This window comes from Lithobates pipiens, unplaced genomic scaffold, assembly GCF_037356315.1.
Source record: "Lithobates pipiens isolate NorthernLeopardFrog02 unplaced genomic scaffold, aLitPip1_a1.2 Scaffold_13, whole genome shotgun sequence".
Taxonomy (NCBI): Eukaryota; Metazoa; Chordata; class Amphibia; order Anura; family Ranidae; genus Lithobates; species Lithobates pipiens.
Genome location: NW_027507718.1, coordinates 195,779,553 through 195,792,272, shown reverse-complemented (window position 1 = coordinate 195,792,272; position 12,720 = coordinate 195,779,553). Strand labels below are relative to the sequence as shown.

At 48.4% G+C, this 12,720-nt stretch overlaps 1 protein-coding gene across 2 annotated transcripts in view; it reads right to left on the bottom strand.

The window, feature by feature from the left end:
- Positions 1–12,720, bottom strand: part of MRPL1 (mitochondrial ribosomal protein L1) — a 79,148-nt gene that overhangs the window by 28,709 nt on the left and 37,719 nt on the right. For both annotated transcript variants that reach the window (XM_077476086.1, XM_077476088.1), the window contains exon 7: positions 8,455–8,555. In XM_077476086.1, the coding sequence (XP_077332212.1) occupies positions 8,455–8,555 (101 nt within the window). The remainder of the gene's footprint in view (positions 1–8,454; positions 8,556–12,720) is intronic.

The following is a 12,720-nucleotide window of genomic DNA, read 5'->3' as shown; positions in this document are numbered from 1 at the left end:
GTCCTTAAGGTGTTTATTGGTCCGGAGCTGAAGTGGTTAATAAACATTATTTCTGATTTAAAAAATATATATATCTGAATCTGTGGAAAGAAACAATGGAGTTGTCTACAGCTCCACTGGGCAACAATTTCCTTTAAAGCGGAGTTCCTCCCAAAAATGGAACTTCCGCTTTAAGTACTGGTGACCCCCGGATATGCCACATTTGGGGGGGGGAGCAGGTACCCAGTTTTGACAGGCACTCAGCTCCCACTTCCTCCCATGGCACCGCGGTGCCTGAAGGAATTTCACCTCTCCCCCCTCCCTCCCTGCAATCTTCTGGGACATGTCACAGGTGCCAGAAGATTACTTGGCCATTCACAATGCGCATTGTTATTCGCGCAATGTGGAGCCACAGCCGGGCACCCACGGTTACAATGCCGGTGGAGGGGAGTGAGGCTTCGTGCGCCCGCATTGCAGGACTGTGGTACAGGTGAGTGTCTCTATTAAAAGTAAGCAGCTACACTTTTTGTAGCTGCTGACTTAAATGGGTGGAACTCCGCTTTAATGCCTGGTTCACACCTATGCATTTTTTAGTGCATTTTCAAGTTTTGCAGAAACACTACAGTCCATTTAACATAGTTCACATCTGCATTTTATGGAAAGGACCAGGAACTTTTTTTCTGGTTTTTGGTTTCTTAGACTTCAATGAATCAAAAACGTGTATTGAAAAACGCAAAATGCACCTGGAGTTTGCAAACTGCAACCTGCATAGGTGTGAACCAGGCCTTCGCACCTATGCATTTTTTGTGCTTTTTGCAGATTTACACTACAGAATGTGTTCCATAGGAAACCATGTTGAATGTACTGCAGTGCAAATCTGCAAAATGCAAAAGCACTACAAATGCATATGTGCGAACCAGGCCTCAGTGTTAAAGGGTTAAACTAAGGCCTGGTTCACACCTATGCAGGTTGCAAAAAGCACTGAAAATGCATAGGTGTGCACCAGACCTTACATTGAGCTTGCAAGTTTTCTCCATGTTTGTGAGGGTTTCCTACTTTTGCTCCATTTTACAACACTGACAAGTTGATTGACTTTAAGCACACCTGTCACATTACTAAAGTGAAAAGGAAAGCTGCTGGTATACATACACAGTTGAACCCCCCCACCCCACAATATCATATACAATTTTAGACACACCTGTCACATCACATAATGCAAGTAGGGTTTCCATAAAAGTCATATTACTAGGTGCCATGCCGAAGCACCAGTTTCTGTAAACCAGGTTGTTGGGAGACTTATTTTGGACAAATTTTGGGATGCAGCATGGAGAAAATAGGATTTTTATAACAGCTTACCTGTAAAATCCTTTTCTTGGAGTACATCATGGAACACAGCAATAGTATTAACTATATGGTATATAGGCACCTTCAGGTGATGGACACTGGCACACCCAATTACAGGAAGTTCACTCCCTATATAACTCCACCTCCTACCAGGAGTACCTCAGTTTTGTAGCAAAGCAATATACACAAATCCTAAAAGAGGAGAGGGACCTCTGTGTCCCGTGATGTACTACAAGAAAAGGATTTTACAGGTAAGCCGTTATAAAAACCCTATTTTCTTTATCATACATCAGGGGACACAGAGCCATAGTATTAACTATATGGGACGTCCCATAGCAATGCTATTTGAGAGGAGGGAGGCACAACCCGTAGGGCACCCCCCAGACCTGAGGGCCTATACTGCTGCCTGCAGCACACTGGTGCAGCCAAAGGTGGCATCCTCATGCCTTCTTACATCCACCTGATAAAATCTGGTGAATGTATTCACTGAAGGCCAAGTTGCAGCCTTACAGGTCTGAGTCATGGAGGCCTGGTGATGCACTGCCCAAGAAGCACTAACTGTTCTAGTAGAGTGCACTTTGACTTGAAAAGGTGGAATCTTGCCCTTTAAATTATAAGCCTGAATTATAACTTGCCAAATCCACTTAGCGACAGTGGATTTCAACGCTGCCTGTCCATTCCTAGGACCTTCTGGCACCACAAACAAGACATCAGTCTTTCGGATCTGAGCAGTCGTCTTTAACCACTTAAGCCCTGGACCATTTTGCTGGCTTAAGACCAGAGCACTTTTTGCGATTGGGCACTGCGACGATTTAACTGACAATTGCGCAGTTGTGTGACGTGGCTTCCAAACAAAATTGACGTCCTTTTTTCCCCACTAAGAGCTTTCTTTTGGTGGTATTTCATCACCTCTGCGGTTTTTATTTTTTGCGCTATAAACAAAAAAAAGAGCAACAATTTTGAAAAAAAAAAAAAAAATAGGGCTGTGAAAATTATAGATTAATTCCTCGATTAATCGTAAATTTTTTTGATCGACCAAAATACTCACCTCTCTGCTGGCTTCCGGGTCTTCAGGGAGTTCCGTCAGACACCCGGTGACATCACGGACACCGTCACCGGACTCCTCCCCCCTCCCAAAGTGCCTCCGTCTGCTAATGAAGGGAAGGGGGGGGGGGAGGAGTCCATGACGTAGACGTTTTGATTGAACGTAGCGCGTACGTGAGAGGAGCTATGCATGACGTCACCTGCTGGTGCCCTATGGAACTAACGCGATTGACGGCTTTACATGCTGTGTTTTTATCATCTTCATGTGAGTAGTTTGTGTTTGAACACAAAATTAAATCTTATACTTAAGCGGTGAGCACTTAGATCTTTTCTTTCTACCCATGACCTGGTGTCCTGGGTGAGATCCAAGTCCGGTCGGAGATTCCGACAAACAAATCCGTCGGAGTAATTCCGACGGATTAATTCCGGAAGAGGTCCGGAAGTGATGTTGCATACACACGGTCGGACTAAGTTGTCGGAAAATCAGATTGTACATAACGCGATGACGTTATTTCGTTAGGACGGGACTACGTTCAGGCTAGTAGCCAATAGCTTAGATCTGAGCATGCCTGGCACCTTGTCTGTCGGAGTAGGCTACACATGATCGGAGTATGTCCGATCGGAGCATTTTGTCGGAAAATTTTACCGGCAAGTTGGAAAAATTGGTCCGTCGGATATTCCGACGGAAACAGTCCGATGCAGACCACACAAGGTCGGAATATCCGACAAAACGGTCCAATAGGAAACATTCCGACGGAATCTCCGTCCGTGTGTACAAGGGCTAAGAAGACGTGAGAGAAGTTTATGGTCCGCGCTAACCCTTTTGATACCCACTTGCATGACCACCTGTTTGGACAGGGGTCCATGCAATAAGGTTAGAGTGATTAGTTAGACTGGAGGTGGAGGGATTGTCAGGCTATTGTGGAAAAAAAAAAAAATTACTTACGCCAGTGCTACAGTTTGAATTTAAAACGTACTTGTGTGAACTGTGAAGTTAAGTCATGGATTGTGGAAACGAACTAGTGTCGAGTGATTGTATATAGTGTATACCACATTTACCACAGAGTTACAATGCAAGGAGATCAGCTAAAAGTAGTTGGATCTGTATGTGCGTTATAATAAATCGAAATTAGTCGATTAAAAAAAAAAATTGATTCATCGAACAAGAAAATTTTAATCAGCAACAGCCCTAATATATATAATATATATATATATATATATATATATATATATATGACAAACGGTATTTATGCAGCAATTTTTCTAATGCTTTTTTTTTTTTTGAAAAAAAAAAACAGTAAAGTTAGCCCAATTTTTGCATAATGTGAAAGATGAAGTTACGCTGAGTAAATAGATACCTAACATGTCACTCTTCAAAATTGCACACGCTCGTGGAATGGCGCCAAACGTCGCTACTTAAAAATCCCCATAGGCGACGCTTTACATTTTTTTTACTGGTTATTCTTTTTGAGTTACAGAGGAGGTCTAGGGCTAGAATTATTGCTCTCGCTCTAACGTTTGCAGCGATACCTCACATGTGTGGTTTGAACACCGGTTTCATATGTGGGTGGGACTTACGTATGCGTTCGCTTCTGCATGCGAGCACATGGGGAAAGGGGCGCTTTAAAAATACATATATTTTTTTTTTATTGTTCATTTTACTTTATTTATTTTAGTTTGACATTTTTTTCCCCAAAAATAAATTTTTTGATCACTTTTATTCCTATTACAAGGAATGTAAACATCCCCCTTGTAATAGGAATATGGCATGACAGGTCCTCTTTACAGTGAGATATGGAGTCAATAAGACCCCGCATCTCACCTCTAAGCTGGGAAGCCTGAAATAATAAAAAAAAAAAAAAAAGATTCTGGCTTTGATCGTATTGGTGAGTCGGTAGAAGCACCGCGGCGGGAGGGGGGGGGGGATGTCTATAGCTGGGTATTGCAGGGTATCACCGACTATGGCTGGGTATGGCAATTTATGGCAGGGTATTGCAGAATATTAGCTGGTAATATTGGCTGGAATTGTACTGCAGAGTATCGGCGGGTGTTGCAGAGTATTTGGGGGTGTTGCAGAGCATTGGGGGGTACTGCAGAGTAATGGCAAGGAATTGAGGGGTTAAATTTCAGTGAGCAGCGATGTGGGAACTGCAGATGCAGCCCACAGCGCTGCTGACACCGATCTCTTCCCCCTCCGCTGTACCGATCTGTACAGAGAGGGGGAGGGAGGAACCGGCGTCATAACATGACGCAGGTTTGTTTACAAGTGTTCACTCCGTCATTTGATGGAGCGATCACGTGGTAAACGGCTGCGATGAGCGGCCGTTTACCGTGATGCTCTCGAGTGCACGCCCCAGGGGGCGCGCGAGAGCGGAATTCTGGGAGGACGTCATACGACGCCCTCTCAGAGTTAAACAACCGCCCTGTAGCCGTCATTCGGCTATGGGCCGGTTAAGTGGTTAAGTAAAAAAAAAAAATTGTTATAGTCGATGACTAATCGAAAAAATAATAGCTAGATTAGTCGACAGCATGGGCGTCCGCAGCAGGGGGCAAGGGGGGTCAAGTGCCCCCCCCCCGGAATTCCCAAGGTGTCTGCCATAGCCGCCGCCATGCTGCATTTTTTTCACTTTTTTTCTTTTTTTTTTGTCCGCTAGCGGCTGCATCCTCCGCCCTCTCCTCTGGATCAGTACGCTGGATGGCTCTGTGTACTGCGGCCACTCTGTAACACAGTCCTGCCCCCTCAGACCAGCTCGTGTGATAGTAAAGAGAATCAACGTTCCCCCTATCACACAAGCCGGTCTGGGGGGGCGGGGCCATGTTACAGAGCGGCTGCAGTACACAGAGCCATCCAGCACTATGATCAAGAGAAGGAGATGCTGCAGGTATAGCCCGCCCTATGTGCCACAGTGCCTGGATGGGGGGGGCGGCTGCCAATTCTCCTGTCCAATTTATTTTACTGTCCCCAGTTCACCTTGTGCTCCCTGCCTCCCCCCCCCCCCCGTGCTCTCCTCCACCACCACACTCTCCTGCCCCCCCTCTCTCCTCCACCACACTCTCCTGCCCCCCTCTCTCCTCCACCACTCTCCTGCCCCCCCTCTCTCCTCCACCACACTCTCCTGCCCCCCCTCTCTCCTCCACCAGACTCTCCTGCCCACCACAATCTCCTGCCCCCCCTCTCTCCTCCACCACACTCTCCTGCCCCCCCTCTCTCCTCCACCACAATCTCCTGCCCCCCCTCTCCTCCACCACAATCTCCTGCCCCCCCTCTCCTCCACCACAATCTCCTGCCCCCCTCTCTCCTCCACCACTCTCCTGCCCCCCCTCTCTCCTCCACCACACTCTCCTGCCCCCCCTCTCTCCTCCACCAGACTCTCCTGCCCACCACAATCTCCTGCCCCCCCTCTCTCCTCCACCACACTCTCCTGCCCCCCCTCTCTCCTCCACCACAATCTCCTGCCCCCCCTCTCCTCCACCACAATCTCCTGCCCCCCCTCTCCTCCACCACAATCTCCTGCCCCCCCTTTCCTCCACCACACTCTCCTGCCCCCCCTCTCTCCTCCACCACACTCTCCTGCCCCCCCTCTCTCCTCCACCACACTTTCCTGCCCCCACACAGTTTTCTCCTCCCCTGTTCTTGCTGCCCCCCCCCCAACTCTCCAGCTTTCCCCATCCTTCTCTAGCCACCATCCCAGTGCTCCGTCCCCCCCTGTTCCCCCCCCCCCGCCCAGTGCTCTCCACTTCCCCAGTGCTCCCCCCATCCCCCCCCCACAGTGCTCTCTGCTCCCCCCAGTCCTCTCCCCTCCGTGCTCTCCCCTCGTTCTCCTCCCCAGTCCTCTCCCCCCTGTTCTCCCGTCCCCATGCTCTCCTCCCTGTTCTCCCCCCCCCCCCCCAGTGCCCTCCACTCCCTCCAGTGCTCTCTCCCCCCCCCCCAGTGCCCTCCACTCCCTTTCAGTGCTCTCTCCCCCCTGTTCTCCCCCCCCCCCCCAGTGCCCTCCACTCCCTCCAGTGCTCTCTCCCCCCTGTTCTTTCTCCCCCCTCTTTCCACTCCCCCCAGTGCTTCCCCCCCAGTGCTCTTCAGCTCTCCCCATCACTCTCAAGCCCCCACCCCAGTGCTCTCCAGCCCCCCATTCTCTCTGCCCCCCTGGTGCTCTCCAGCCCCCCCCCCCCCCCAGTGCTCTCCACCCCTGTTCTTTTTGGCTCCCCCCAGCACTCTCCACTCCCCCTGCATTCTGCCCCCACCCATGTGCTCTCCAACTCTACCAGTGCTCTCCACCCCCCATAGTGCTCTCCAGTCCCCAGTGCTTTCCACCCCTGTTCTTTCTGTCCCCCACTGGTGCTCTCCACTCCCCCCTGCTCTTTGTACCCCCCCCCCAGTACTCTCCAGCCCCCGTGCTCTCCACCCCTGTTTTTCTGCTCCCCCAGTGCTCTTCACCACACCACACTCTCCTGCCCCCCCCCCCCCGTGCTCTCCTCCACCACCACACTCTCCTGCCCCCCCTGCTCTCCAGCCACCATCCCAGCGCTCTCCCCCGTTCCCCCCCCCCCCAGTGCTCTCCACCCCTGTCCCCCCCCCAGTGCTCTCCACTCCCCACAGTGCTCTCCACTCCCCCCAGTGCTCTCCACCCCTGTTCCCCCCCCAGTGCTCTCCACTCCCCCCATTCCTCTCCCCTCTGTTCTTTCCCCCCCAGTGCTCTCCACTCCCTCCAGTTCTCTCCCCCCAGTGCTTTCCCCCCCAGTGCTCTCCACTCCCTCCAGTTCTCTCCCCCCCAGTGCTCTCCACTCCCCCAGTGCTCTTCCCCCCGATCTCCCCCCTAGTGCTCTCCGCTCCCCCCCAGTGCTCTCCAGCCCCCCATTCTCCCCATCCCTATCCTTTCTTCCCCCCTAGATGCTATCACCAATATACTCTTACTGCGATTTCTTTTGTTTACCAAAGACACTTCGTTCTATTCATATGAAAAAAATTATATACATTTTATTTGTGGAGAGTGTTGCATGACTGAGCCATTGGCAGCTAAAGTGTCACAGTGTTGAAAAGCAAAAAATGGCCACGAAGGGCAAAGTCTTCACTCAATACAGTGTTGTGGTGCCCATCTGTAGCGGCTCTCCCCTCTTACAAGTTTGGCTGGGAGAAGCTGGAGCAAAAGTCAGTCAAATCCTGTGAGAAGGGAGTGGGGGGCAAAGCTGAGCCAAGCTGTCTGTGTCTATAGATGCAGGTAGCACAACTTGGGCTTGAGCCTGCAGGTGTGCCACCATAGGAAATGGCTTCCTATGGTGGCACACTGACATGAAGCAAAAAACAGGAGTGCCAGCAGGGGACCCGAGAAAAGGAGAAAATGTCATTGCACAAAGCAGGTAAGTATACACCAGTTTGTTTTAAAAATAAAATAAAAAAGTGAGTTTACAACCACTTTAATTGTTTAAAGTGGTTGTATACCCCGCTTGGTGATTTTTACCTACAGGTAAGCCTATAATTAGGCTTATCTGTAAGTAAAATATCTCCTAAACCTGCATGGTTTAAAAGATCACCCCGATTCACCCTGCATGCAGCCACAGACATCAGCGGTACATGTGCTCTAAAGGTTCAGCGTACCGCGCCGGAACGGAGGGCTCCGTCTCGCATCCCCGGGAGTGACGCAATCACGGCTTCGGTCACTAACAGCGAAACCCGGAAGAAAAGCAGGGGAGACATGTCAGCCCCCTCAGCGGTGATCGGGCGCAGCTGCAGGGGCTTCATTCTAAGGTAAGTATTTCGTAATGTGCTAGTATGCGATACATACTAGTCCATTATGCTATTGTCTTGCGGGTTTTTTTTTTTATTTTTTTTTTTATTTTTTTACGTACAGTGGTTTACTACCGCTTTAAAGTAATTTTGATCTTTAAAAAAAAAATATTATTTTCTAGGCATTGCTTGAATTTCATGTTGTAAGTGTAGGCTGTCATTCCTATAAATATTCACAAGTATTTTTAATCAGATATTGAAAATAATACAATATCCTGCAGGAAACAGCTGGTCTATCACATGGAGATGGTATTCTTCAGGAAACATGCACAGTGAAATATGAGAGGCACACATTTCTGTGGACTTACTGTTGCTATTTTGATCCGAATAAAACACTCCCGTTCCACAATATATTCATAGACGTTTTCAAACAGCTTAATCATGTTGGCAATGTCATTTCCAACAGAACCTACAGCAAAAACAAGAGAGAACAATGCAACTTCAAAAAGTGTCTGGTTTTGGCTTCATTAAAAAAACTCTTTTGTAATTATTGGAAGTACAAATAGTACTAGCCTAAAGATTTATGGTCCCTAGCTTGGTTGACATTCCAACATGCTAGCACATTTGAACACCGAATGGGCATTAAAACCAGCACTATACTACCAGCCAAATCTCACAACTGTTACAGTGAGCCTCCCCAGGTAATAGGGAATTCAAAATTCAATATACAAGCACATATCTCCAGTGATTAGCAGATTCTGTCATTAAGTTCGTTTTTACATTTCTATTAGGGTTCATGTGAATGGGCGTTCTAGTAAAATGCTGTCATTTCTATTCCAATGATTGCAACTACGTTTGAAAGAAAATGCTGTGGTTGACCTGCTTTGCCTACAGTTCAAACGCAACATGGTGTGTCCAAAAGGTGGTTTACTTTTATACTCCCTAACCTTCTGATGAGAATCTAATATAGGGGTGCACCGAATGGGTTTTTTGGTGCCGAAACCGATACCGAAAATGAAAAATACACTAGGCCGAAAACCGAAACCGATACCGAAACAGCACCGATACCGAAAATGACTGTTTTAAAAAAATATTTTCATACAGCAGATGGTCAGAGACTGGGGACATATTACAGGAGATGGTCAGAGACTGCAGGCATGGTACAGGAGATGGTCAGAGACTGCAGGCATGGTACAGGAGCTGGTCAGAGACTGCAGGCATGGTACAGGAGCTGGTCAGAGACTGCAGACATGATACAGGAGATGGTCAGAGACTGCAGACATGATACAGGAGATGGTCAGAGACTGGGGATATGGTACAGGAGCTGGTCAGAGACTGCAGGCATGGTACAGGAGATGGTCAGAGACTGCAGGCATGGTACAAGAGCTGGTCAGAGACTGCAGGCATGGTACAGGAGATGGTCAGAGACTGCAGGCATGGTACAGGAGATGGTCAGAGACTGCAGGCATGGTACAGGAGATGGTCAGAGACTGCAGGCATGGTACAGGAGATGGTCAGAGACTGCAGGCATGGTACAGGAGATGGTCAGAGACTGCAGGCATGGTACAGGAGATGGTCAGAGACTGCAGGCATGGTACAGGAGATGGTCAGAGACTGCAGGCATGGTACAGGAGATCAAAGCAGCCTCACCAGTTCCCCCTCAGATGCAGCCTGCCTGATAAAAATACATGCACAGTGTTTTCCATGTATTCCAATGGCTTTAGTTCACACCATGCAGTCAGTTTCCGGTGTGGAAACTGACTGCGTGGTGTGAACTAGAGCCATTGGAATACATGGAAAACACTGTGCATGCATTTTGTGCAAAAAAAAAGCACACGGAACTGCATCTGGTGTGAACTGGCCCCAAGCAAGCTACCTGGTTCCGTTCCAACAGACTTCTATTGGGAATGCTCATATCGTTACCTCTACTAGCAATAACTTAACCCTTCCCCATTCTATCACATGGCGATAAAAAACTAGCTGGGTCAAAATCAAGATTATTATTATTTTTTTATATGGTCAAAAAAAGAAAGTACAGCCTTTGTCCTGTGACCTGGTTTATATAGCATGGCTTCATTCACACCAGTGGCCAGAGGTAGATAGTCTCAGAGGCAAACAAATGACTTTTGGATGCAGCAGCACTGTGGGCACAAAAAACTTGATTTAGCTGTGGACAAAACTCTGCAATGCTTGGCCTAGGCACACTCTGTCCCCCTTATGCAGTGTCTAAATGCAGCCTCACCCATGCCCGGATCTGTGCGGTGATCTCCGTGTGTCACGGAGCTGTGCATTGAATTTCCCGGGCGGCTGCAGTAACAATGTCCCGCCTCCTGTAATCACGTCACGCTGATTCAATGTCCCGCCATTGGATCAGTGTACCGTCTGTCACAGGAGGCGGGACATTGTTACTGCAGCTGCCCGGGCAATTCAATGCACAGCTCCGTGACACACGGAGATCACCACATTGTCGGGCGGGAGGAAAGGAGGAGGGAGGACGGAGGACAGAGGACTGGGGACGAGCCAGGAAAACACCCGTGCAATGGGTGGCACCAGGGGGCGGAGCCCCGCACAGACCCCGTCCCCATTATCGGCAAGATTTTCCTTTCGGCATTTTGCCGAAAACACAATTTTTGGCCGATATGTTTCGGCGGCCGAAATTTCGGTGCATCCCTATCTAATATCAAAACTTATTTAAGCAAGTTATTAAAAAGTACATGGGTTTTCCATAAAATCATTAAAGTGGTTGTAACCCCCCCAAAAAACAAAACAAAAAAAAACCCCTGTTCCCTTACAGCAGATTAAACAGCACAGTGTTTATGCTGTCTAATCTGTCCCTCTCTAGGCTGATCCTGCCTGTTCCTGTGTCCCCCTCTGTGTACTGACCACGGTAATCATGGTTGCTGATCCCTGATTACTGTGGCTAGTTTATGTGCCTCCGTCATCCACAGCTCTCCTCTCTCCCCCTCCCTCCTTACCTGTCAGCTCCTGTGTGTGTCTCTCCCCATCCTGCCACTATTAGTAGCTGGCAGTAAAGTAAACGATTACAGCCAGCTCCTCTGTTATACTAATCTCTCCTACATCAGGCATATGTTTTTGTAAAACGAAGCCTGTAAATACCTTATCTTTTTCTGGCCAGTCACAGCAGTCATGACTGAAGTCGGAGGGGGAACTCAGCCCCTCCCTCTGCAGCTCGTAGATCGGAGGAATACGGCAGCCGTAGGTCATGTTCCAATTTTATTTTTTATGTAAATTTGGCTTGCCAGTAAATTCCACATCTTGGAGTACAGTACAGGACAGAAAGCATAGACTACGAGTTATATGCCGCTGCCTTAAAGTGACTGGACACCTGGCAAAAGCTTTGCTGGAAATGCCCCCAGTGCACCCTCATACAATCCCACTCACTAACTGTGACTCCTGCTATGTAGCAAGTAATTAGGAGAAAGGAAGGAACCCAATTCCTGTACTGTATGCCAAGATATGTGAATTGTAGTCAAAATTCCCATTATCTTAACTGTACAATACAGGAAGGGAGGTCATAGACCACGGGAAATCCACAAGTTTTAAACTAAAGGGTGGTCAAAAACAACATACGGTAGCAAACAAGCTAACAAAAACCAAGGGTCAACAGGCCCAAAGTACAAAAGCTTAAAGCACCTTGTGGCCGAAGGTGCAGAAGTTAAAACTTAGAGAAAGTATGAACAAAAGACCAGGTGGTGGCCTTGCAAGCTTTTGAAATGGATGCATGTTGCTGAAAGGGGAGGGAGGAGCCATTCCTTGAGGGTGTAAGCCCTGGAAATGAGGCGTTTCTGCCACCTGGCAATAGCAGTAGAAACAGAATGTCCCTTCTTGGGTCCTTCAGAGAGGACGAAACAGGGGACAGAGGCGCCTCTCCATTCATAAGCTGAAGCATCGTACTCTGCTAAGTTATAAATAGACAGAGTCAGTGGTCACCGATTCTGTGCATTCAGAAAAGGAAGGAGCTGGTAAATTACAGATTTACCGGCTTCTTCCTTCGCTCTCTATCCTGACAAATCGAGGACAAAGGGAGGAGCACAGAGGAGGGCACAAAGGGGGACTAGAGGAGTGATAGCAGTAGAGAGGCTGTTTCACCCAGCCTCTCTATTTATGTGTGTGAGGGCTCCTGCCCAGCGCCACTCACACCACTGCAATGGCTGCAATGGCTGCAATGGCGTGAGACGTCACCGGATCCAGCCCTGAAGTGCCCATGCGCGATGTCCCTGGTATCCTGACCCATTAATCTACTACATTTGTATCCAAATGTCCCCCCGCTAAAGGCCGAAAAAAGGGTGTCCTGCCAGCGCACCGGTTCAGTGTAAAAGCACTCAAGCTTTCACACTGGAGTGAGAGGAGAGGTGTGTTACAGTCCCTTTGGAGGCACTAATTTTAGCACTATAGCGCCTGTAAATTGCCTCAGTGTGAAAGGGGTCTAAAAGACAGAATCATGTTCTCTATTCATCTTCTCAGTCCAGTCCAAAGTCTGTTGAACAGACATAGCCGCAATGGCCAGTTGTAAGGCAGAACCAACAGGTACAAAGGTTGCCTTACAAAGGTTGCCTTAAAGAGGGTTTCAAAACATTCATTCAACAAAATCCTTAAGTAAAAGTACAGTCAAA